This window comes from Melospiza melodia, chromosome 22, assembly GCF_035770615.1.
Source record: "Melospiza melodia melodia isolate bMelMel2 chromosome 22, bMelMel2.pri, whole genome shotgun sequence".
NCBI classification, from domain to species: Eukaryota; Metazoa; Chordata; class Aves; order Passeriformes; family Passerellidae; genus Melospiza; species Melospiza melodia.
This window is the reverse complement of record NC_086215.1, coordinates 2,339,312-2,364,899: the sequence shown is the minus strand read 5'-3', so window position 1 is coordinate 2,364,899 and position 25,588 is coordinate 2,339,312. Positions and strand designations below refer to the sequence as shown.

Genomic DNA, 25,588 nt, shown 5'->3' with positions numbered 1-25,588 from the left:
CTGACCCTGGGGATGCTCCATGGCATGTGGATGCTTTCCCACTGCAGGGTGTACTGGTCAGGCAAACCAGTACAGCCACTGCCATTGCCAGGGTGGGGGCACTGCCTGACCAGCAGCACAGTGGGGCCATTTCCATCCATGCACAAAGATACAAGGAAAGGTTGGATCAGATTCTGAAGAGGATGAGTTGGCAGGTATCAGAAGATCATTAAACTGATTTTCCATTCCCATCATGCAGAGGTGGAGGATTTTGGGGTAATTCCAGGCTCTGCAGCATCCTGGCTTTTAGCTCATACTGAAGGGGCAGATTTGCCCTGGGAGCACATTCCCTTTTGGCTTGATGAAGGGAATTATTCTGCAGACATACTCTGCCTCCTCAGCCCTGCTGCCTCTGGTACCTGAGACCCACAGAGCTGCACAGCAGAAAGCATTTGTCACTCAGGGCTGGAGGGGAGTTTTCAGTCTGTTTGATTGGATTTTCCCAGAACAGAGATGCCTCCCCAGGGCAGAAGGAAGCTGATGCTGGTGAGCTAACAGAGTTGAAGGTCCCATTTAATCCCTTTATATTGGGAATTTGATTTCAGCAGCCCCAGTGTGAAGTTTTCAGAGCACCCTTGTCAGTACCAGTGCAACTGAGGCATTTTACCAAGGCAAAAATTAGAGCTCATGAGATCCAGGACATTGATTTCCAGGCAATAACAGCTCATTTCAGCTGGCATTTCCTTCCCTCCTTCCCACCTGCTGACATCTGACATTTTTGTATGCAAAATGGTTAGAGATTTTGGTTGAAGTATTTGTCAGTGTTGTCTGCCTTTGCTTCTCTCTAGAATGAATTCCCAGTGCGAGAAGATCTCTCTGAAATATCTGATGATGATACCTCACTGGCAAAGCCACCCCAACCTGTGAAATCAACAGTCCCCTCCTTTAAACTGAAAAATGACTCAGATCTCTTTGGCTTGGGTTTGGAAGAAGCTGGTCCCAAGGAGAGCAGTGAGGAAGGTAAAGCTCACACCTTTTTTCCACTCTTCCTGCTTTTGTTTGTCAGGCATCTGGTTTTTCCAAAGTCTTTCCAGCAAACCAATTTGCACTAAATAAAATACCCTCTAACTTCATGCAGTGCCCTGTGTGAGTCTATAATCTGGTTTAGCACAGCATAAATAGCTTTTAAGTTTTTCCCCATGAGAATGAGAACTTGGCTTGTCCCTGGCACCAGCCATAGGTTATTTTTGTCCCAGCTGCAAGCAGAAGCACATCTTTCACAAGCTGCTGCTGTGTAAGCCTTCCTGCTTAGCCCTGTGTGCTTGGGAGTTGGTGTTCAGCATTGCATTGCAGCGTCCACCCCCTCCAGAATTTGGATCAACTTGAACAAAATGCTCTGACATACCCTGCCAATTTCCTCTTCTGTTTTTGAGAAAGATGGGGTGGGATCCTATTCATGCAAATAATTCCTGCTGTCTAGGCATTACTGCAAAGCTTCCTGTAGACCTGCCCCAATGTCAGCATGAAAGATGGGAATTTAAAGATTTAAGGAAGGAAAAAAGCTGTGAGCAGCACCAGAGAGCGCTCCTTGAATAGCTGTTCCAAAAGTGTGAGGAAGGTGTCACAGGCTGCCATGGTTCCATCGGCTTGTCACTCCGAGCTGCTGAACAGCAGAGCTTGAAATAGCTGTAAGTGCATCTGCAGAGGCCCAGGTCAATAATTTAGCTTCAGTTTAGATTCTTAAATAATTAAATGTGGGTTCCTCCTATCTCCTGTTTTGGTGATAAATATAAAACCATCTCTCGGTCGTCAGTGATTGGAGCTTGACTGGCAATTAGGCTCCTCCATGGCTGCCTGTACACATCAGCTGAGGAAAAAGGTATTTGTAGGTAAGAGTGACAGTCAAACAGCACAGGTGAAAAGTGGTGCTGCTGTGAAGCCTCTTGTGAGGCAGCCAAGCAGGAGTCCCCTATTCAAGGAGGTTTTGTGCAAAGACAGTGGGCACTCAGCAACCAAGGCATCAGCCATAGTCATATCTGACGCATGTGACAGGGATGGACTCTGGGACTCGTTTGGTAGTGTGAAAGTATTCACCCCTGTAGAGCAGGGATGCTTTGGGAATGTAATTTGGGAATGTAATTTCCATACACAGTGTGAGCAGCAGTGAGTGTTGGCCCGCCAGGGTGTCCCATCTGCTGATACTGTGTCCTCAGTCATCCTCAGAGAAGATGCCTGGGAGGATTTCCATCAAAGGGGAGCTGTTCCCAAGAGCTCTTCTTCATTTCTGGAGATAACAATCCAGTCCCAAATTTGGCCTTTGGAACCAGTTTGTAGAGCTGGTCTCTAGATCTGTTTCTTAGTAGCTGTGACACAGTGAATGCTAGGTCAGTGTTGATCATACAGATCATAAAATGCTCATAATTAAACGAGACAGATACAGTTCAGTCAGGGTGTGAGGGCTGGGGCCTGTGTTGCTTCCCAAAGGGGCACAGTTTGGTCTGGGGTGCTGGCCTTGCCTTTGCCCATGGGTGCCCAGGATGGAGCATTTTGTTCTCAGAAATGGGGCCAGGGCAGAATTACAGCTCTTACCATTTAAATTAAACACAATGTTTCTGGGTTGGTTTTTTTTGTGTTGGTTTTGTTTTTTGGTGGTTTTTTTGGGGGGGTTTGGTTTGGTTTGATTTTTTTATTGTTGGTTGTTTGTTTTAACAGATAAACAAGCTTCTAAGGAGAAAAAGAAGAAGAAAAAGAAAAGCAAAGAGGTATTGTTAATTAAACAGATCTGCCGTGTTACCCACCTGCCAAGAACAGACGTGGCCTTCCGTGGTTTCCTCCTTGGGAAAGGGACTTGGTGGACTCTGTTCTGTGCCCACATCCTGCACCTCTGCTGTCTGCTTATAGAGAGCTTATAGAGCAGTTGAATTTTGGAAAGGGAGTGTGTGAGTTTGTACAATACAGGATGAGGAAGAGCAGTGCCTCTCTGCTAGGCTGTGTTCATAGTACCATGATTTTCAAGCAGAGGGGTGCCCACAGGATACATCTCGTGGATAGTGAGGGAAGCCTGCAGGAGGCTTTGTCTGTGCCATTTAAGCCTGTCCAGAACCGTGGTGTTGTTGGGCACAAACTGTCAGAGAGACCAGTGCCCTGTATAACCCAGATGGTCTGTCTGCTCCTCTGTCCAAGCTTACAGAAGGGTCTTCTGTGCTTCAACCTGAGTAAAAGTCCTAATTCAGTTGAAGACATCCCTGCCCGTGGCACGGGGGTTGGGCTAGGTGCTTTCCAGCCCAAACCATTCTTCAGAGTCAGGTGTCAGGGCAGTACATCTGGGTCACTGGCGCTCTCAGAGCATTTGCTAATAAAAATGTTCTCATTTTGCAGGAAGAGGACAAGTCAGTGAAAAAGAAGAGCAAACACAAGAAGAGCAAAGAGAAGGAGGAGAGCAAAGAGGAAAAAGAGAAAAAGAAAAAGAAAAAGAAGAGCAAGGAGAAAAGCAGTGAGATAGATGAACTTGAGGCCTTTCTTGGCGGAGGAGGAGCCGGCATGAGCAAACCACAGGGCGGGGGGGACTACGAGGAGCTGTAGTTGGGCTGCGAGTGGACTCTGCACCATGGCTGTCTCCATCTTCTCTGATGAGTCACCCCAGGACAGGCACAGATGTGTAAAGCTTTGGCCCTTCACTGTATGGTCTCTCAAACCAGAATGAGCAAAACAAAAGCTTTACATCTGTGTGTGCTGCTCTGGTGCATCGTTACACAAAGAAAACCAAGCTGAGATGTACGTGAGCCAGGGGAAGGTTCAGGGCATGGCTCCCAGGCCTGCTGCCAGGCTGTCAGTTTTTCTCCTTGCAGAGATGCCCCATCAGGTCACTGGCAGGCTGTGGGGCAAGGGGACCTGCCTCCTGCTCCATCCCTGCTGCATTCCACTCCTGCACACCTGAAATTCCTGTCTTGTTAAGAGGAGTGCAACAAAACATGCTGCATGAACACATCATGCTTGACTGTCTCAAGTCTTTAACTTCTTATCCTTCCTATTTTTTTAAGGAGAAAGATTATATTGGCCATTGCTTCACCCAGCAGTTGATGAGCTTTAAGTCAAGCAGATCATGCTATGGTACAGCTCTCTAAAGCAGCAGGCGCAGGGACAGTGTGAGAGAGAGTGTGATTGTTGAAGTCCTTTGAACAGGACCTTTCTGCACAGCAGCTTAATTAGCCCTCACTGGTGCTGCTGTTGGAATTCATGAAGCCCATTGATTTCCGTGGCCCCAGTGTCTCAGACACTACATGTAAGCTGCTATGCAGTTTGGGAGGACAATGAAAAATGCAAAGCTAACCTGAAAGAGAGAAGAAAATCAGTGCTTTTCTGCATTTTCCACCCTTGAATTTGCATATTCCAGAATCCCCTGCTGCTGGGACCTCTCAGGGACATGACTCCATGTGGAAATGAAGATATCCAGAGCTTCAGAATTGGCTACAGGGCAGTGTTGGCATGGCAAGGCATTTGCTTCTCAGGCATTTTCCAGTCAGGCTGTAAACCCTGGCTGCTGCTCTGCCGAGAGGGACCAGCACTGCAGCTCAGCAGCGTCCGTCCTGCTCCAGCCTCTGTCCATCCTGCAGCCAGCCAGTGTGCTGACTCTCCTGCCCCAAGGAGAGAGCCTCTCTGTCCCATGAGCTTGGGAAGTCTTTTAGTTTTTGCTTTGAACTTAAACCTATGGATTAGTACCTGCTCAGCAGCCGTTGGATGGGCACTATGGCCACCCCTTGGCACTCACCTGTGTCTCAGTCAGCAGTCCCTGTGTTTGATGGAGCTGGTCAGTTCTCTGACACCTCCTGGTTTGGGTCTGGGGTCCCTTGCTCAGCTCAGATGGTGAAGCTTCCTCCAGGTTCTGTGCATTACATTCCCCTCTTCCTTATAAGTTGATTTGAGGTTTGGTTTTGTTCTCCCTCACCCCTTTCTGTTGTAAAATGTCAGCCATGAAATCCAAACTGGAGTTTCCTTCTGCCTCCCTATAAAGCAATGTTCTATTGATCCATTAATCATTCCAGAGCTGTCTTGACCAGCAGGCATTTCCTGCTCCATTTTTCTTTTTCTTGTGCCCAAAATGCACTTGTAACCATTTCCCTATAAAACAAACTGGTTTCTTGCTGTATGAGCAGTGCATTGTTCAGGTCTGTCTGCCATTAGCATTTGCCTCTGAGCATTCCACGTGGCACTGTAGGGAAATTGCATGGGAGAGTTGAAACCTTGCACAGCCAGGGAGGAAAAGGAAGATTGAGGACTGGTCTGCTGCCCTTCTGGGCAAAGGCAGGTGGAAGTCCAAGCCTCAGCTGCTGCAGTCCCGAAAGTGCTTCTGTTTCATCAGGACTTTGGGTCATGTTCCATTTTTGCGTTGAAAAACCCTGGTACAGTCCATTCTGATTATAAAGCTCTGTTGTACACTTGTCTCTGCACATCTTCTTCTACCCCAGAGCCCCTGTGCCTGGGCTCGGGAGCTGTGTGTCCTTCCTTGTGCTGCTGTGCTCCCACACCTCATGGGAGGGGGTGCTGAATTAAAATTCATTCCAAAAAAAGGAGCTGAACATAAAACCCATGAGTTCTTTCTCCAGAGCTGAGGTCTGCCCTGAGGGAGCTCAGCGTGGAGGGGCAGGGGTTTGGCTGCAGGGCCTGCGCTGGTGGCCACTCCTGTGCCAGGGGCTGGCCTCGCTGTCTCTGCCTCCCGTGCCACGTTTGCTGCCCTAGGAGCCTCCACATTCCCTGCAGCTTGCCAGCACAAGGAGCTGAGGCAAAAACAAGCAAAGATGAATCATTCTGCTCCCAAATACTCCTGTAAAAGAGAAAAGCAGATGCAACAAGACCTGCTTACACTAGCTGGCTCTACCTGCATCGAGCCACAGGAGGGTGTGAGGCATGGTTTGGCTTCTGCAGCAGGGCAACAGAAATCTCCACCCTGTGGTAAAGTGGGAGTGTGGAAGGGAAAAGCAACAAAAAGGCTCTTTTTATAATGCACACAATCCCAGAATGATTTAGGTTGGAAGAGACCCTAAAGCTCATTCCAGCCTCCTGCCGTGGGCAGAGGCACCTTTCAGTAACCTGATTGCCCCAAGCCCTGGCCAGCCTGGTCGTTTTAGGCTTGGGCTTCTCCCTTTTCCAGGGAGTGCTGAACTGGTTTGAGCTACAGCGTGAGCTGTGACCCAGAGCCAGCAAGCGTGAGGGAGGGGAGAAGGAAATTGGCCTTGTTTGAGCCAGGCTTTCCCTTGCCATCCTTTCAAAGAAGCTAAATATAAAAAGTATGTACGTGCCTGTCATTATGGGGAAGCTTCTGCAGGATCACAATGATATAAATAGTTACTGCAAGCATCTCTGCAGGTACCAGGGTATTTGCTTTTGGTTTTATCACTCATCAAAGAAAAAAAAAAAAAATCAAGAGCTTGAGGCTGAGGAGCTACAGTTTCTTGGAGCTAGTGCTGGTCAGAGCTGCAGGGGCTGGATTTTGAGCAGTAGGAGGGAAAAATGCAGATCTATCACTGCATTTTGGCTGGGGCTGTGTACCCAGCACAGCATGGGAAGCTTCATCCATCAGGAACAGGGTAGTGCCTGCTCCCCTGCCTGCCTGGGCTCTCCAGGGCCACCAAAGTGTCTTGGCTTCCACTCTGCTAGCTTGGAGCCAGAGCACTCGGGATAAGCCAGGACAGAGCTCCAAGGGCCCCTGCTGTCCCCCAGTGTCCTCCTGGCCAGGATGGCCCAGGTGCTGTCCCATTCTCTGCAGGTGTGTGTTTGGGGAGCATTCCTTGCTGTACCCATCCCTGGGTACAGCTTCACAGCTGTTGTCACTTGGCAGCTCCTGGTGTGTGACAGTGCAGCTGCTGAGAGGGGCCATGGGTGCTGAGAGGGGACAGTGGGTGCTGAGAGGGGCAGTGGGTGCTGAGAGGGGACAGTGGGTGCTGAGAGGGGCAGTGGGTGCTGAGAGGGGACAGTGGGTGCTGAGAGGGGCAGTGGGTGCAGAGAGGGGCCGTGGGTGCTGAGAGGGGCCGTGGGTGCTGAGAGGGGACAGTGGGTGCTGAGAGGGGCCATGGGTGCTGAGAGGGGCCGTGGGTGCTGAGAGGGGCCGTGGGTGCTGAGAGGGGACAGTGGGTGCTGAGAGGGGCTGTGGGTGCTGAGAGGGACAGTGGGTGCAGAGAGGGACAGTGGGTGCTGAGAGGGGCCGTGGGTGCTGAGAGGGGACAGTGGGTGCTGAGAGGGGCTGTGGGTGCTGAGAGGGACAGTGGGTGCTGAGAGGGGCCGTGGGTGCTGAGAGGGGGCAGTGGGTGCTGAGAGGGGCAGTGGGTGCTGAGAGGGGCTGTGGGTGCTGAGAGGGGCTGTGGGTGCTGAGAGGGGCCGTGGGTGCTGAGAGGGGCTGTGGGTGCTGAGAGGGGACAGTGGGTGCTGAGAGGGGCTGTGGGTGCTGAGAGGGGCTGTGGGTGCTGAGAGGGGCTGTGGGTGCTGAGAGGGACAGTGGGTGCTGAGAGGGGCTGTGGGTGCTGAGAGGGGCCATGGGTGCAGTCAGACTCTGGAGTAGACTGACACTGACCTGAGCCCAGCAGGTTCCACCATGCCTGACACCCTCGTGGCTCCTCAGGTGGGAGCCAGTTTTGGGGACACCTTCCAGCTGCCCTGCACCAGTGGCCTGAAGCTGCCCCAGGATTCTGTGCCTTCTGTCCCCAGGATTCCTCCTGTTGCACAGCATTCCCCTCCTGATGCCCAGGCCTCCTTGGTGCAGGTGGCTGGCTCAGTCTGCTGGAAAGGTTCTTCCTTACATTAGTCTGTCCCAGTGGCTGACACAGAACTCCTCCCTGCAGGGATCCAAGCTGCTGAGCCCATGCCCAGCCCTGCAGGGCCCCAGAGGGCCATGGCTGATACCTGGCCTGTGACTGTCAAACCAGCCCAGGACAGGCAGACAGGTCCCTGCAGGTTGTGCCACCGCCACTCCAGCTGTTTCCCTGCCCATAGCAAGGGGTTGAAACCAGCTAATATTTAAGGACCCTTCCAACCCACAGAAGTCCATGATTTTGTTATTCCTGTGGAAAGCTCTCCATCACCTGCTTGGTGCTCAGGAGCTGTCTGATCACTGCCATCCAGATTTATTCCTGGACAATTTCTGCTGATTTGTTACTTTGCCAGGGCTCTTGTTTAAGTGCTGCTCCCTCTCCACAGCCCTTTCCCAATGGGGCTCTGTCCCTGCTCCACCATTGTCCTGCTGGCCAGGGCTGGTTTTAATGATTGCCATATAATCCCTCTCCTGCTGCCCCTGGGATGGGCTGGCCTTTTCCACAGCTGTGGCTGTGTCACCAGGGCAGCCAGCCTTCCTCATCCCCCATGGTCAATGCCAAGGGCCACATGCAAGGAGTGCCCTGATGGTGCCCTTTGAGGGATGCAGCTTTGCCCTATTCCTGTTGCTCCCACAGAGTCAGGACAAGTCTCCCTAGCTTGCCAAGGCCTGGGGTGGGAATTTGCTTCCTTCCTCCTAGCAGTGAACATGAAAAAGTCATTGGAACTTGGATTTTAGCAGGCCTCAAAATGAATGTGTAAAGCTGTGAGTGCTCTTGGAGGCTTTGGGGGGCAACCAGGACCCCCAGCCCTGGGCTAGGATGGGCCTGGGTGGGGGCTGGGTTGGGGGCACAGTGGTTTTCTGCCTGCAATGTCCCTGCATCCAGGGGTCCAGGTGCCTGGGGAGCCCATGGTGCTTCCCTGTCCTTTGGGATGCCCAGATGAGTGGTGGAGGGGAAATCCTGCAATAGGACGGGTTTGGGGAGCGGGGCTGTAGCCTAGCAACAGCCTCAATCATGGCATAATAAAATTAATCTAGTGCTGGCTCAGTCTGCTGCATAAAGATACCAGGGCAAGCAGCTGAGCCTTTTTAACTGGTGGGTTTGCCTCCAAAGGAGCCTGCAGCATCTGTGGCATGTGTGAAGTGTTCCTGGCCCAAAGGTGCTCCACGGTGAGTATCCAGGCTTCCCCTCCCAGCCCGTGGCAGGGTGGTTGCTGAGCACAGGGAATTGTCCTCTGGCACCTTCAGTGAGCAATCCTGGGCCCTCCAGGGGCTCGGGCAGGCCCGGTGGGGGGAGGTGGGTGAGGTCAGCTAAACTGGGGACTGGGGCAGCCTGTGGGAAATGGCTCCATTCCAGGTTAAAGCAGGGCTGACACCTGCACCTGTGCTTCTGCTTGGAGCTGCATGGGGGTGCTGCCATGGGGCAGCGGGTCTGGGAAGCCCTTGAAGCCCTGGGCACCCCGGGGTGTTGGCAGGCTCTGCCTTAGGGCGGGAGCAGGGCGGGGAGGCGGTGGGGCCGCTCTCCATGGCACAGAGGGGAGATGGGGGTGCTGTGCTCCTGGTGGCAGGGGACACCTGCGAGTGTCAGTCCCGGATGGCTCCAGGACGGCACGGGGAGCACCCGCAGTGCCTGAGGCTGGGGCTGTGCGGCAGCCGCGGCTGCGGCCCGAGCTGGTGTCTGCAGCCTGGCTGCTGGGGGAAGAGCAGCCTTGTCCCTGCAGCCGCAGGAGAAGCGCCCTCCCCGTGGCTGTGGTGGAGGTGGCAGGGTGGGGGATGAGTTCCTGCCTGCTGGGGCCGGCACCAGTGCCAGGGCACCCCTGCAGCTGTGCCAGTGACCGGGCTGCTCTGTGGCATCGCTGAGGGGAGCTGGAGGCAGGCTCAGCACCCTGCCCAGGGCACGGGCGTCAGGGCACACCGAGATCCCTCCCCACAGCCACGTGGGGCACGAGGGGATCTGAAACACGGTGTGCCTGTGGCTCTGCTGTGGGGCAGCAGATGGATGCCCTGAGCCTGCTTTCCTGTGAGACTTTGGGGACTAGCTAGTCCTTCCCAATGAACCCCGACAGGAATGTGGGGTTACAGCTCTCTGTGCAGGCAGGGACTTCTCAGTAGCTGCTCAAAAGGCGCCCTTGAGTGCCACCAAAGCCCAGGGGCCTGCAGGGCAGGGTCCAGCTCCCTCCCCAGCCCCCAGGAGGGCAGCAGGGCCCGATTTCTCCCTTGGTTCACAGCTGGAGGCAGGGAGGGGATGAGAGGGAGAGAGGAGAGAAGCTGAAGAGACCCTTCTGCCCCCAGCCAAGCATCACACCGATGCCAGCCAGCTTGGGAAAAGCAGAGCATCACCCGCAGGCAGGAGCTGCAGGGTGCCAGCAGCATCTCATCCCATTGCAGCTCTGCCTCTCCCAGCTGTGGGATCCCCAGGTTACCTTGGAAACAGAGGATTTCGCGGCAGCTTGCAGTGGTGCTGCCTGCGGTGGGGGCAGAGGCCCAGGCCCACAGGCCTGCCCTGCCCTCTCTGTGCCACCAGCCCTGCCTGTGCTGCTCCCCTGTCAGCCCTGCCCCAGGAGCAGGGGTGGGATGGCTGCCAGGCCCCTTCTGCTGGTCCTGCAGTGGGTGCTCTGTGCCCACTCTGTGCCCCCGCTGCCCACACAGGGAGGATGGGGAACAGAGAGCCTGAGAAAATGGGAAGGTATCGAATGATCAAATATTCATCCCCACTGTGAATCGAGCAGAAGGATGGAGTGGAGCAGCCCCAATACTTCCCGGAGTCACCACATCACATATGAGTCCCCAGCATGACAAGGCACTGGGTGCCGATCACCCCCATTTCCCACAGGGGTGTCACAGCCCACAGGGTGGACATAGGTGGGTGCCACAGCCCCCCATCCGCATTTTGGGGTGCCCCGCACCGTTCACCCGGAGCTGGAGCCCTCACCACGGCCTGGGTGCAGGGTGTAGCCCGTGTGGGGACGCAGCACCCACCTCCTGCCCCAGCGCAGCCCGGCCAGCCCCACTGCAGCCCTTCCACGGAACCGCGTCCTGCCGGGAGCGGGCACGGCCCCGGCATCGCCCCCGGGGCTGCGGGCGGCCCCTGACCCCTCGCGGGCCGCACTGGGAGCGGAGCGGGAGCCCGGAGCGGCCCGAGCGGAGGCGCGGGCATCACCCCGCGGCCGCAATCGCCCTGACACGGCTCCGTGCTCAGGGGGCCCCGGGCACGGGCCGGCGGTGCCAGCGCCGCGCTGTCGCTTCCCATCGCGTGCCCCGATGAGCCGAGCAGCCTCTCCCGCCCTCGCTCGGCTCTGCCCTTCCCCGGCACAGCCCGCTCGGGAACGGGTCCCAGCCGCGCCGGGGACAGCGAGCCCCGGCTGCCGGCGGGGTCTGACGGTGCCACCCCCGCCTGCCCCGGCCCTGGCCCTTGGGCTGCCAAGGGCACCCTGGGGGACACCCCGGCTCCCCAGGCTGGGCATTTTGGGGACCCGTTGGCCGCTGGGCATCTGCAAGCTGGCCACGTCCCGCTGGGCACATCCCGGAGCGCAGCGGGCCCGGGCGGGCTGGATGTGCCGGCGGGGAGGGAGGATGTGCCCTCTCGCTCCTCGGTAACACGGGGCGATGGATGTGCCCTCTCGCTCCTCGGTAACACGGGGGGATGGATGTGCCCTCTCGCCGCTCCTCGGTAACACGGGGGGGATGGATGTGCCCTCTCGCCGCTCCTCGGTAACACGGGGGGGATGGATGTGCCCTCTCGCCGCTCCTCGGTAACACGGGGCGATGGATGTGCCCTCTCGCTCCTCGGTAACACGGGGCGATGGATGTGCCCTCTCGCTCCTCGGTAACACGGGGGGATGGATGTGCCCTCTCGCCGCTCCTCGGTAACACGGGGGGATGGATGTGCCCTCTCGCCGCTCCTCGGTAACACGGGGCGATGGATGTGCCCTCTCGCTCCTCGGTAACACGGGGGGGTTGGATGTGCCCTCTCGCCGCTCCTCGGTAACACGGGGGGATGGATGTGCCCTCTCGCCGCTCCTCGGTAACACGGGGCGATGGATGTGCCCTCTCGCCGCTCCTCGGTAACGCGCCCGGCACGGGGCAGAGGGGGAAACTGTTTTTTTGTGTTTGATGTTCTTCCAGGTATTTTTCCCCAAGCGGTTTCGGAGTTTCTCTGAGGAATCTCCTCCTTTTGCTTTCTCAGAGTGACCCGTGTTGGCTTCCCCCGGCATTACCAGAGCAGTTTCTGTGTTTTGTGCCCCTGTTTCTGCCAGACTGGGGCTGCCACAGGGGTCGCAGGTATATATTTGAATATACTGTTGGTCAAAATTTAGACAAACAGTATATTCAAATGAGATTTATTTTATAAAGCAGATAAACCACTTAAAGCTCCACCAACACTTGAACACAGGTTTGTGATGTCAAATGGAATTGTTACTGCCCGACTGACTTGAGAATGCCCAAGATTTTAGGACAGCTAACCCAGAGGATTTCCTTTGGGCAGTGTCCCAGCCAAAGGGCAGAATTTCTGATGGAAGTTTTGCTGCTCCAAGGGGGATGGGCTCCACTGACCTCCACTGGGTCAGGTCATGGAATCACAAGCTGGTTTTGGAAAGGACCTTAAAGCCCATCCCATTTCACCCCTGCCATGGCAGGGACACCTCCCACTGTCCCAGGCTGCTCCCAGCCCTGCCCAGCCTGGCCTTGGGCACTGCCAGGGATCCAGGGGCAGCCACAGCTGCTCTGGGCACCCTGTGCCAGGGCCTGCCCACCCTCACAGGGAACAATTCCCAATTCCCAATATCCCATCCAGCCCTGCCCTCTGGCAGTGGGAGCCATTCCCTGTGTCCTGTCCCTCCATCCCCAGTCCCTCTGCAGCTCTCCTGGAGCCCCTTCAGGCCCTGGCAGGGGTTCTGAGGTCTCCCCAAAGCCTCCTCCAGGCTGAACAATTCCAGCTCTCCCAGCCTGGCTCCAGAGCAGAGGGGCTCCAGCTCTCTATTCTGTCGGCCCCCCTGGGCTGGGGTCTGACCCTCTGTCCCTCCACAGCTGTCACACAGAGGTGACAGGTCAGCCTACCCAGGGACAGTTGCTGCCATGGCTGGCCTTAGTAGCTGCTGGGGCAGCTGCTGCTGCCACAGGTATCCCGGAGAAAACCTCTATTCTGGGGCCTCCCCTCACTGCCCACCTGCCCCTGCCCACGCCTGCCTCCTGGTGAACCCCTGGCCCTCCTGGCACTGTTTTGCAAATGCCCAGGAAGGTCTTTCCAATGCTTCAAAACTGCTCCGTGCTGGCCCAGTCAGAGCTGTCCCAGTGGTCCCCACCAGTGTCCCCTGTCCCTGACCTCATTGCTGTGCCTCCACAGCTCCTGGTGTGACCTGAGGGCTGCCTCAGGGCACCCCCAAGCCCAGCGGGTTTGCAGAGTGGCCCCTGCCCCCATGGCCGCCCCACCAGGGTCAGCATCCTCAGGGCAGCCGTGGGGGCTCCCGTGCTGTGGTTCCTCCCTGCTCTGAGCTGCACCAGGGACACAGCGGGGCTGGATCGGGGGATCTCCTGTGCCAGGTTCATGGCAAATCTCACAGCGAGCTCCCAGCGAGGCCTCAATGAATTGTGAGGGCTGTGAGACCCCAACATCCACCCCCCCCCCCAGCTTTGCAGCTGTGTAGGACAGGTGTGACCCCAGATGTCCCTCCCAGGATGAGATCTGCCCTGCTTTGGATATCACCAAGTGTACAGAGTCACAACAGACCTCCAGGGTGACCTTGGGGCATGTTGTTCCTCTGTGCCTCAGTTTCCCCTTTCGATGGGGCCCATCAGAACCAAGTCTGTCACCTGCAGGCACTTTGGCCAGGTCCACAATGGCAGGGGCAGGTGGGGAAACTGAGTCACAGGGACACAGTGAATATTGTGGCTCTGCTCCCTGCGGGGTCTGGGGGAGGACTCAGCACCAGGAAGGCAAAGGCCCCACAGGAAGGGGGATTTGCCCCCACACTGGCCCAGCTTCACTGCTACTGGCCTTGACAGCAAGCCACAGTGGGGCAGCCCAGACCCAGGGACAGGAGCTGATCCTGCCTCGGGACAGGCACCAGACTGGCCTTTTCCTTGTGGCATTGCAGGACTCAGGCTTGTGGGATCCCTCGGGCTATTCACATGTTCCCGTGGCACAACAGGGCCCCAGGCAGCTCGGCCAGGGACAAGCCTGGACCTGCAGAGCCATGGCAGGGCCCAACATCTCTGTCCTCCACACAGGGGTGGGGGACAGTTCCACCCCAACCCGCTGAGTCCTGCTGCCCACACGGCTGTGCCAGGGGGGTCCCCTCCCTGTGAGGGGCTGCCACCCCCGAGGGTGGTGTTCACAAGGCCAGGGGCAGCCCCCAGCCCTGCCACCCACCCCTTCTCAGTTCGGGGGGCCGGGGTTGCCTCCCCTGCCTGAGTGCCACAGCCCGGGAGCCCGGGGTGTCACAGCCTCAAGCGGCAGCACGGCCCCGCGCTCGGGGCAGGTGACAGCGCGACCGCAGCCCTCAGGGGCATCTGCTCCTCTGCCACAGGCTGCCACTGGCTCGAACAGGAGGAGGAGGAGCAGAAGGAGCAGGAGAAGGAGGAGGAGCAGCAGGGGAAGGCAGTGTCCAGAGCCCCATTGCCCCGAGCACATGGCATGGCGCTGGCATCTCCGGTGCGTGGAGACCTGCCCGCGGCGCAGTTGGATCCCGAAGCACCTTCCAGCCTGCAATAGCAGCCTCACACGGGGAGCAGATGGTCCCACTGTCCCTTGCCATGGGGCTTGGGGGACATGGACCAACCCATTTGTTCCCTGATCTCGGACTTGTGGTCACTCCAAAGCCCAGAGGTCCAGCCAGGTGACCTCAATCCATGCAGGTGTCGCCCAGGGCCACAGCTGCAGGGACAGAGGGTGGCACTGTAGGGGATGCCCTAAGGGGAGCACACTCCTCCATGCGCGGACTCGGCATCCCACAGGGATGGGCTCTGGCACCGTTCGGGTGATTGCACCCACGGGCGATGCGGACGGAGCCTGCCCGGTGCTCCGGCGGTGTCGGGGCTGGCAGCAGGCGGGAGCAGATGGAGCAGCACGGCGGGGACCGCGGGGGCAGGAAGCCGGGGGCAGCGGGAGCGGCTGGACCGACAGCCGGAGCCCGTGTCCTGCAGAGAGGAACGGGGAAGAGCCGGGGCGTGCGTGGGGGCCGGGGGTGACGGGGCCCATCTGAACCCGGCGCGGGGGTCCCTCGGCCCCGGGCGTGCAGCAGGGACAGGCTCACCCTGCTCCCAGCTCCTCCTCCAGCTCCGTGCCACTCGGCAGTGCAACGAGTTCCTGGCGCTCAGCCCGGCCCCCAGGGCACACACCGCCCGTGCCAACGGGCTCAGCAATGCCCACTGCTCCCAAGGGCATTCCTGCCGGACTCACAGCAGTGCCAGCCCGCCACAGGCCCGCCAGTGCGGGCACCAGAGACAGTGGAAGTCCCTTCCTGGAGCTGCAGTGAAAGAAGGAAAGGGTCTTGGCTGCAGGGATTTTGAATCGAGCAAATCCGGGAGTGCACCTGCCATGCAGAAACACACGGAGAGCAGCAGCCTTGGATCGGGGCTTGGAGCCATGGCAGGTACTGGTGGGTCCCAGGCCATGGCCACGGCCCCTGGCCAGGGCACCCACAGGTGCTGGGGCTGCCCCCGGAGCTGTGGGCAGTGGAGGGCAGCCCAAGGAGGTGATGGGGGGAAACTGAGGCACAGCTGTGACCATGGGGCCGTGCTGTGCATCTCCGGATGCCGGTGCCTGAGTGTGCCAGGAGCTGTTCTGTGCCTCCTCCGTCCATCTCCAGCACTGAGCATCCCTGTGCACTCCAGCCACCACAGGCAGCGAGAGCCTCGGAGACTCTGGGAAAACGAGGCCATTCCATGGAGGAGCTTAGCCGGGGATTTCGCTGCCCATCGGCCCCGGCCGCGCAGAGCCGCGGTGATGGGGCAAGGTCAGGCAGGACAGGCCCGGGCCCTGCGGGGGCCGTGAGGTCTCTGTCCAGGGTGCGGGGCTGAGCCCGGTGCCCCGCGGGACATTCGCAGCCCCGGAGGATGGCACCGGGGGCGCCCAGACCCGGCCCGAGGGCCCGGGGGAAGAGGGGGCGCCGCGAGGGGCGGGGGCGGGGCCGGGGCTGGGGAGGCGGCGGGGGAGCGGAGATGGATGGGGACGGGGATGGGGATGATGGGGATGATGGGGACGAGGAGCGCTCTGGGGGCGGTGCCGGGGGAGGCTACGGTCCCGGTGCCGGCCCCGCCGGTAACTCCGCCTGCCGTATTAATGGGAAAACAAGCGGCTGCAGAGCGTTGGGCCGAGCCGTGCCGTGCCGTGTCGGATCGGGCGGAGCCGGGCCATGGTCCCCAGGGCGGCGGCAGCCCCAGCCTAGCGCGGCGGCGGGGGCGGCGGGGGGATGCGGCGGGAGCCGCCAGAGCGGCTGGCGCGGAGCAGGTAAGGGGGTCCCGGGCAGGGGGCTGGGGCTCGCTGCACCCCCGGGGGCCCCCCCTCGCGGGCCTCCCCGCGACCATCGCCTCGCATCACATCATATCTCATCTCCCCCCTTTGCCCCCCTTTACCGCGTTCCACATCCCCATCCTATTCCCCGAAGATCCTCCCGAGGCATCCCAACCCCCAGGCTCCCCACACAATCGTCCCGTGCCCCACATCCCCGTCCCCGGCTATCTGTGCTCCCTCCATTCCATCAGTCTCATCGGGGCCATCCCCATCCCGTGCTCCCGAGCCGAGTCATCCCACCCCATCTCACCGGTATTTCGGGGTTCCCCATGCTCCCGTGCGCCCTTTCCCCATCCCATCCTTATCCCCATGCCCATCTCCCAGCCCCAAACCCATCCTCATCTCCGTCCCATCGCACCGCAGCGCTCGAGCGGAGCCATTTCCCCCCCTCCCCGCGGTGCCCAGCTCAGCGCCCTGCGCGGCCCAGCGGGCCCGGTGCCGCCCGGTGCCGGTGCCGGTGCGCAGGGGGTGGGGGCAGCCGGGGACACCGCCCCGAGCCTGCGGCAGCGCCGGGACGGATCCGCTGTCCCCGGGGGCCACCCCATGCACCGAGCCCCCAGTCCCGGCCCCACCGCTCGCCCTCCCGGCTCGCTCCTGGCTCCCCCGCCCCCCGGCATTGCCCGCTGGCGGGTGCCCGACACGCTGAGCGATTAGAGGGGCCGGGGCTCGGGCCGTCCCCTGCACCCCGGGGCGCTGCTCCCCCCGGCAGGATGGCTCCTCCGGGGGCACAGGCTGGCTTCGGGCTTGGCAGCCATCTGTGCCTGGTACGCTTGGGACGGGGACAGGGGGCGATGTGGCAGTGCCAGGGGCAGAGAGGCTGATTCAGGGGCTGGGGAGCAGAGCGGAGGGGCTCTCTTGTGTGCAGGGCGGGCAACAGCCACAGGGGCACAGGGCACCGTGTGCGTGTCCTGGGGGTGGCACGGGGCGGGGGGAGCGTCTATTTGCCACGGATACGGAGCAGCGGCGGGATGGGCAGTGGGCTCCCTCACACAGACCGTGCCAGCTCCCGGTGCGGGCAGTGCCCAGGCAGCAGCGGCCATCAGCGTCCCGCTGACACACACACGGCGCACAGGCCCGTGCGCAGCAGAGCTGGCTGTGCACAGCGGCACACACGGGCACAGGCACTGCCCCCACGGCAGCTGCTGCTGGCACCTCCAGCATCATCTGCTCCAGCAGTGTTTGCAGCAGGACGCTGTCCTTGGCTGCCTGTCGCGATGCAGGGGACGCTGGTGCACTCAGGGTTGCACTTGGGGCAGTGTTGGGCAGTGCTGGGCAGTGCTGGGGCAGTGTTGGGCAGTGCTGGGCAGTGCTGGGCAGTGCTGGGCAGTGCTGGGGCAGTGTTGGGCAGTGCTGGGCAGTGCTGGGCAGTGCTGGGGAGTGCTGGGGCAGTGTTGGGGCAGTGCTGGGCAGTGTTGGGCAGTGCTGGGGCAGTGCTGGGCAGTGCTGGGCAGTGTTGGGGCAGTGTTGGGGCAGTGTTGGGCAGTGCTGGGGCAGTGCTGGGGCAGTGCTGGGCAGTGCTGGGCAGTGTTGGGCAGTGCTGGGCAGTGTTGGGGCAGTGCTGGGGCAGTGTTGGGCAGTGCTGGGCAGTGCTGGGCAGTGTTGGGGCAGTGTTGGGGCAGTGTTGGGGCAGTGCTGGGGCAGTGCTGGGCAGTGTTGGGGCAGTGTTGGGGCAGTGCTGGGGCAGTGCTGGGGCAGTGTTGGGCAGTGCTGGGCAGTGTTGGGCAGTGCTGGGCAGTGCTGGGCAGTGTTGGGCAGTGCTGGGCAGTGTTGGGCAGTGTTGGGCAGTGCTGGGGCAGTGTTGGGCAGTGTTGGGCAGTGCTGGGCAGTGTTTGGGCAGTGTTGGGGCAGTGTTGGGGCAGTGCTGGGCAGTGTTGGGCAGTGCTGGGGCAGTGCTGGGCAGTGTTGGGCAGTGCTGGGCAGTGTTGGGCAGTGCTGGGCAGTGTTGGGCAGTGTTGGGCAGTGCTGGGGCAGTGCTGGGCAGTGTTGGGCAGTGCTGGGGCAGTGTTGGGGCAGTGCTGGGCAGTGTTGGGCAGTGCTGGGCAGTGTTGGGCAGTGTTGGGCAGTGCTGGGCAGTGCTGGGCAGTGCTGGGCAGTGTTGGGCAGTGTTGGGCAGTGCTGGGCAGTGTTGGGGCAGTGCTGGGCAGTGTTGGGCAGTGTTGGGCAGTGCTGGGCAGTGCTGGGGCAGTGTTGGGGCAGTGTTGGGCAGTGCTGGGCAGTGCTGGGGCAGTGTTGGGCAGTGCTGGGCAGTGTTGGGCAGTGCTGGGCAGTGCTGGGCAGTGCTGGGCAGTGTTGGGCAGTGCTGGGGCAGTGCTGGGCAGTGCTGGAGCCATGCTGATGCTGCTGGCTGTGAGTGCAGTGGGCCCGGTGCAGTGCAGTGTGTGCTGGGGCTGCTGTGAAGGGGGGCAGCAGTGCAGCGTGCTCAGCACTCTGCATGTGCAGGCAGCGTGCAGGCACCGTACCCACTGCAGCACTCCTGCCTGCTCAGTGGGATGTGCGTGGGCAGCGAGCAGGCAGGATGGGCAGCAATGCCCCGGCAGTGTGTGGGCAAAGGTGGGCAATGTGCGGGCAGGGTGCGCGGGGCAGTGCCCTGGCAAGGCACCAAGTGCAGGATGGGCAGGCAGCATCCCTTGCCACGTGCAGCCAGGCAGCGAGCGGGCAGTGCTGAGGGCAGCACGGGCAGGGCTGTGTGCACGGGCAGCTTGGGGCAGAGCGCAGGCAGCGCCCTGGGAGTGTGGGCAGCGTGCGAGCAGTGCCCGCTGTGGCTGTGGGGCAGGCAGGGCACTGCAGTGCGTGGGGCCCGCACTCCTCCCCCCACGGCCCTCACGTGGCATACCAGGCAGTGACCCAGTTCCGGGCATCCTCCGTGGGCCCCTCTGGCAGCGGGGTCGCCCCCAGCCCAGCTCCCCGCGCTGCCGGAGCCCGGCGCTCACGGAGGGTGCAGCGCCCGGGCCCTGCCGGGAGCGAGGGCAGGACCCCACGGGGGGCGGCTCCCACCCACGCCTGGGCACCGGCCGCTCTGCCAGCGCCGTCGGCAGGTGTCACATCCGCGGGGTGACACCGTGTGGGCATCCCGGGTAGGGAGGCTGGTGCCTGCCGAAACTGGGCAGTGCTGGGGCAGAAGGGGGCATCCAACCAACCGGATGCCCACTAGCGGGGGGGTGGAGAGCAGAGGGGATGCAAAACGCTCTCCCTGTAGAGTTGGTGTCAGAGGCTGGTGGGCATGTGAGCGTGGTGGCACTGGCAGCACCGTGGGGCCATCCCGGCTCTGCCCCTCTCAATAGGCAGAGGGTTCCAGCAGCTGCAGGGGGGCTCTGCTCTCCCTGCAGTGCCACAGAGCCCCAGCTCCTCGTGCAAGCCTCTCCCTGCACCCACGCTGTCCTTACCCACGCTGTCCTCGCAGAGGAGGAATAATTTGGAGAAACCATGGCAACCCCACAGCTCCACCGGCAGTGGGTGCCGCTGGTGGGTGGAAGACACCGGAGCCTGTGGGATGCAGCGCCCACATCCCCAGCGCACAGGGACGCACACACGCTGGGGGACGGTTCTTTGGGTGGCAGTTCCTTTTGGTCCAGCAGGGCTGTGGCTGCAGGGGTCTCTTGAGGGTGCTCCATGCACTCACAAGGCGTCCATGGCCCCAGCAGCCACACCTGCACCACACCGGCGGTGCCCAAGGAGCCTCATGTGCCTTGTTTGTTTTACAGCGCTGGGATGGAGTCACCACAGGCCCCTCGGCCACCTCAGCCCACCCAGCCCCTCACTGCTGCTGCTGGACCAGGTAGGACCCTGGGCTACAGTTCCTTGCCTACCAGCCACCCCAACACCACAGGAATGGGCTTCCCAATGCCACCGTCCCCGTCGCTGTGGCACGGGGTGCTGCCTTGCCGGACCCAGCCCACTTCCCACACACTGTAACACAGCAGAGCCAATACTGGGCCAGTTTTTGGGGAGCAAACCTGCCCTCCCAGCTCTGCAGGGAGGCACTGGAACCCCCATCTCCTTTCTCATGGCATCTTGCTCTTCCCAGCCCATCACATGGACAGACACCCCAAGGCCACTGGAGTCACCTCAGCTCTGGCATCTGCACCCCCCCAGCTTTGGAGCAGGTAATGAGGAGGAACCCAAGACCCCTCCCCATCTCTGCATAGTCAATGCTTATTGCTAAATAAAGGAAATTCTTTTTCTCCAAGAAACATCCTCCCTGTGGTCCTCTGCTGCTCTTTAAAGCCAAGTGTCCACGCATCTTTAGTGCAACACAGAGCAGCCAGCGTCAACCAGTGCACCCAGGCCCTTGGTGGCCACAACACCCAATGCTCAGAGGACGTGGTGAGGTGACAGCTGGGGGGGTCCTTGCTGTGGGCAGAGAAGGTGCACATCTCCCAGTGCTGGTGACAACCCATGGCAGCTCTCAAAGGGCTGGTAGGGAAGGTCAGTGCTCAACCCACTTAGTCCTGTGGGAAGGGCAGACCCCTTCCTCTGTGCCCACCATGCACTGAGGCAAACTTGTGCCGATGTCCTCATTGTCACACAGCTGTGTCACACTGTGGCTGTGGACTCTGCCCACCCTGGCCACCCAACAGCATTGTCCCACAGCACTGGGGTGCTTGGTGCTGGCACACAGTGGGCGTCAGACCCCATGTCCCACAGCAGCTGAAGCCACCATCAGCCTTGCTTTTCAGCCCAGGGGACACGTCACAGCCATGGGTCACAGAAGACAACAAAGCCAGAGGGTACTGAGCCCGCACAGCTCCCCTGGCACAGGGAGGTGATGCAGGTATCACTGCTTACATGTGGGTTGGGGCACCCACCACAACACCCCTCTGCCACCCCTTGGGCCACCCCTCATCTGAAAGACCCAGAGAGTGCAACTCTGTGTAGCCAGCACTGTGACCACCCCACACCGGAGTCTGTGGGCCACAGTGGGTGCAGCCACCACAGGGAGGGGTTGCAGCTCGTGCCTCCTACAGAGCCCCAGACGGTACCATGGTGGGTGCTCATGGTGCCTGGCCCTGGGCCCTGGTTCCCCCTGCTGGTGCTGGTGCACAGTCCCAGGAGAACCCTCAACACTCCGGTGCTCTCACCAGGACTGAGCACACACTCCTCATGGAAAATCCTGGTGTTGAACCCTCACAGCCCTGCCCAGAACTGCCAATTCATATGATTCTGCAAGACAGTCCCTGTGCCCTGTGGGCCAGGAAGAGGGCACAGTACTCTGTGTTCTCTTGCTGTGCTGAGCTGGTATGCAGTTCCCTGCTTGCCCCCATCAGTGTCCTGCCAGCCGCTCCATGATTTGCACCCTGGATCTGGAAACTTTTTCCAGTTTCTTCCTCCAGTAGTTGATTGACTACTGACAGCAGCAGTGGAGGCTGGGATGCCCCCAAACCTTCCTTTCTGAAGAGATGGCCAACCCCCACCACTGAGCTAGGAGCAGTGCAGATTGATATGAGGTCACTCCAGGATTGAGGCACCTCATGTGTTCTCTTGCAGGGTGGGCTACCGTCCTCTGAGGCCGTGTGACAGGGAACTGGCAGAAGAGTCGCTTTTAAGATGACACGAACAGACCCACCTGACATTCTGGTGTCCACGGTGTACCAAGACATCAAGGTGGCGACAGCAGCCCCTGGGGATTCCGTTGTCTGTCAGCCCCTAGCACAATGTGACGCCTCCATGTCCTCCTCCCTGTCCCGCGAGCCGCAGCCCTTCAACAAGCGCCATTGCAGGAGTTTCGACTTCATCGAGTCGCTGGAAGAGCTGGGCACCCCCTCGGCCATGGAGCGCGCCTGCCCGCGCCCCGGCATGCCCGAGCCCACGCCGGGGCCGCCGGGCAGGCAGGCGCCCCCGAAGCCGGACCCGTACAGCGGCAGAGCCCCCGCGCCGCGCAGCGAGCCCAAGCGCCGAGCCCGCTCCAAGAGCGCCCCGCGGGTGAAGTCCACCCTGACGCCGGTGCCCATCACGGTGGCGGCATCACCGCCGCCAGCCCGGCGCGGGCGGGAGGTGCTGCGGGTGGCACGGGAGCCCTCCCGCACCGATCCCTCGCCGCGCCGCGAGGCCCCGATGCCGCTGCGGGCGCTGGCCAACGAGGTGCACCCCATCAAGCTGCAGCCGCAGCGGAGCAGCGTCAGCCGCATCTCCCCGCTCTGCCTGGGCAGCAATTGCTACGAGGAAGGGCCGGGGGGGAAGGTGGGCGCCAGCCCCCACGTCAAGTGCCGAGTGGACATCAAGCCGGACGAGGCAGTGCTGGTGCACACGGCGCGGAGCCTGCGGGCAGCCCCGAACCGCCCGGAGCCGCCGCGCTGGCCCCGCACCCCCGGGGCCGCCCGCAGCCTGACCGTGCCCGGCAGCCGGCAGGCGTCCGCGTCCCGCACGCCCACCCCCAGCGACTCCTACAGCGGGGACCCTCCGCTGCTGCCCTACCCCGGTGAGTACTACGAGGCAGACCCCCGGGCCCTGGCGTACCAAACAGTGCCCGTGCCGGCGTCACGGGAATTCAGGGAGTACCCCGACCGGGGCTGCATGACCTTTTCGGCCCCCGGGGTCCCGGCCAAGTTCTTCTACGCAGAGGAGTCAGCGCGGTGCCCCAGCCCGGCCATGCCTCTCCGCAGCTCTGGCTATGCCAGCTACCCCTACCCCAGCCGCCACGCCGTGTCCCAGCCCTTCTACACCGAGGACCCGGCCAAGGCTGCCGCTCACACGATGCCGGCCCGGACGTGGTACGTGGAGGAGGCGCGGGGTTACCCGGTGCAGGAGGCGCCTGCCCGCACCTTCTACGGGGATGAGCCCCGCTACTACCCCCCGCGCGGGACCCCTGTCAAAACCCTGTACGCCGAGGACGCTCGGACATACCCAGCCCTCGGCTCCTCCCCACGGCTGCTCTACGCCGAGGACTACGGGAAGTACCGGGAACGGGAGGTGCTGTCGCGCACGTGTCCCCCGCCCCGCAGCGCGCAGCCCCTGCACTTCGGGGACTGGTACTGCCCCGAGCGGGCCACGCTGCCCTACCAGAGCCTGCAGCTGTCCCGCTTCACCCCACAGCCGGCCGGGCGCGAGGCCATGTTCTCCTCCTGGCACGCCAGCTACGGCGTGACCCCACCGCGGCTGGGCCGGGAGACCCAGCACTACTCCAAATCCTGGGACAACATCCTGGCGCCAGCAGCGCGCAGGGAGGAGGCCCTGCTGCGTGGGCGCAGCTATGAGAACCTGCTCGCCCGTGAAGAGCACCGTGCCTTATCCCCCGAGGAGCGCCGGCAGCCTGTGGTGATCAACCTGTCGAGCTCACCCAAGCGCTACGCGGCCCTGTCCCTCTCCGAGAGCTCCATCCTCGAGCGGGTGCACGCCGACGGCAGCCGCGGGCCCTCGGGCCGCTCCTGGTACGTCACGCCGGAGATCACCATCACCGACAACGACATCCGCGCCGAGGGGCTGGGCCGGAGCGAGAGGCGCTCGGCCAGCTGGGACATGCTGGACGCGGGCCGGGAGTGCAGGCCCTACGCTGTGCCCTGCGCCCCGCAGCCCAGCGCCAGGGAGAGCGGCTCGGGGCGCCAGCGCAGCCTGGAGCAGCTGGACGAGCTCATCACCGACCTTGTCATTGACTACAAGCCGGCGCCGGGCCACCGCTCCGGGGACAGGGACAGCCTCGCGGAGCAGCTCAAGCAGCTGCTGAGCAGCGGCGCCTCGGGGCCCCCCCGGCGGAGCGAGGGCAGGCGGGTCCCTCACAACGCGCCCGAGGGACCCCGACCCACAAAGGAGCAGCCGGGCCCCAGCTCCCATGCTGGCACCCCGCGCCGCCCGCCGGCCACCGGCCCTTTCGAAAAGTCACCGGAGAACTGCTCGCCCGACCTGAGCGCTGAGGAGGACGACATGATGATGTGCTCCAATGCCAAGTGCCGGCGCACGGAGACCATGTTCAATGCCTGCCTCTACTTCAAATCGTGCCACAGCTGCTACACCTACTACTGCTCCCGGCACTGCCGGCGCGAGGACTGGGACACGCACAAGGCCAGCTGTGTCTACGGGCGGGTGGGCAGCGTCTGCCGCCACGTCCTGCAGTTCTGCCGCGAGAACACCGAGGTGCACAAGGCTTTCTCACGCATCGCCAAGGTGGGATACCTCTCCCGCGGCCGCGGCGTCCTCTTCCTGGGCTTCCCCAATGCGGGCTCCGCCGAGAACTTTCTCCAGTTTGGGCTGGAGAGCCTGCTGATGTCCCCCACGTACCTGTCCCTGCGGGAGCTGGACAGCTACTCGGACAACCTGGGGGAGTATGCCCAGGAGCTGCGGGAGACAGGCAACCAGTACGACCCCAACGAATGTTTCCTGCTGAATGTAACCGTGGCCGTCACTCAGAAAGTGCCAGAGAGGCCGTCACCGAAGATGCAGGTCCCGACGGTCAGGAAATACGCCAAGGTGGCCTTAGCCTCCTCCAGCCCTGAGAAGAAGATCTTGAAGAAGGAGCGGGACATGGAAACGTTGATCCTGACGCCACCGCCCGGAACGGCGGACATCGACAAGGAGGGGGAGGAGGGCCGGAAGGCACGGGAGGTCTGCTTCATCAACATCCAGCGGGAGCTGCGCATCCGCGGCGTCTTCCTGCGGCACGAGTTCCCCGCTGTCTACGAGCAGCTCTGCGACTTCGTGGAGAGCAACAAGCGCTTCACCCCCACCACCATCTACCCCATCGACAAGAGGACGGGCAAACAGTTCATGTGCATGATTATGGCGGCCTCCGAGCCTCGCACCCTCGACTGGGTGGCCAGCCCCAACCTCCTGGACGACATCATGTGAACGCAGGGCGGGGGCACCCCCTGTGTAGAGACGTGCTGTCCTGTCAGAACCCCCTCGGCTGTTACACCAAGGGGCACCAGGGGGAGGGGGCTGCGGGCAGCCGGCAGTGCTGGGGGGCCGGGCGGTGACGGGAGCACAGCCCCAAGTTTGCCCTGGAGCGCAGAGCCCGGGGAGCCCCTGCAGAGCCCTCTGGGGTGAGCGGGGCTTGGCCAGAGCGGGGGCGCCTCGCACGCCCCCAACCCCTGCTGCAACCCAGAGCCCCTCGGGCCTGCCCCAGGCTCCCCTCAGCACCGAGGGTCCCCGCAGCGGCCATACCCAGCGCCTGGGACTGGGCTGCGCCAGGATTGTGTCCCCGCCGCGCCTGTGTAGCCTGTGCGTGTTACTGCGGGAGCGTCAGGTGCCGGGGGGCCCTGGGATCCCCCGCGGGCTCTGGGCACAGAGCGGGGCAGGGCTGGGGGGTCCCGGGGCGGAACGGCCACGGTGAGGGATCGGCGGGGGGGGAAGGGGGGGGGGGGGGCGGC

General features: G+C 61.4%; 2 protein-coding genes across 8 annotated transcripts in view; both read left to right on the top strand.

The window, feature by feature from the left end:
• Positions 1-5,414, top strand: part of RABL6 (RAB, member RAS oncogene family like 6) — a 53,501-nt gene extending 48,087 nt beyond the window's left edge. For both annotated transcript variants that reach the window (XM_063175066.1, XM_063175067.1), the window contains exons 13-15: positions 828-999; positions 2,692-2,741; positions 3,358-5,414. In XM_063175066.1, coding sequence (XP_063031136.1) covers positions 828-999; positions 2,692-2,741; positions 3,358-3,561 — 426 coding nt within the window. In that variant the 3' untranslated portion in view covers positions 3,562-5,414. The remainder of the gene's footprint in view (positions 1-827; positions 1,000-2,691; positions 2,742-3,357) is intronic.
• Positions 5,415-8,914: 3,500 nt separating this feature from the next.
• AJM1 (apical junction component 1 homolog) lies at positions 8,915-25,559 on the top strand. 6 transcript variants are annotated; one of them, XM_063174570.1, is made up of 6 exons: positions 16,002-16,229; positions 19,994-20,067; positions 20,317-20,395; positions 20,480-20,717; positions 20,821-21,063; positions 21,777-25,559. In XM_063174570.1, the coding sequence occupies exon 6, from the start codon at positions 21,837-21,839 to the stop codon at positions 25,065-25,067; it is 3,231 nt and encodes a 1,076-aa protein (XP_063030640.1). In that variant the 5' UTR covers positions 16,002-16,229; positions 19,994-20,067; positions 20,317-20,395; positions 20,480-20,717; positions 20,821-21,063; positions 21,777-21,836; the 3' UTR covers positions 25,068-25,559. The 6 variants fall into 6 exon arrangements, with proteins under 6 accessions (XP_063030637.1, XP_063030639.1, XP_063030636.1 ...); XM_063174569.1 differs by lacking the exons at positions 16,002-16,229; positions 20,480-20,717; positions 20,821-21,063 and adding an exon at positions 15,131-15,372; XM_063174568.1 differs by lacking the exons at positions 20,480-20,717; positions 20,821-21,063.
• The last annotated feature ends 29 nt before the right edge of the window (positions 25,560-25,588 follow it).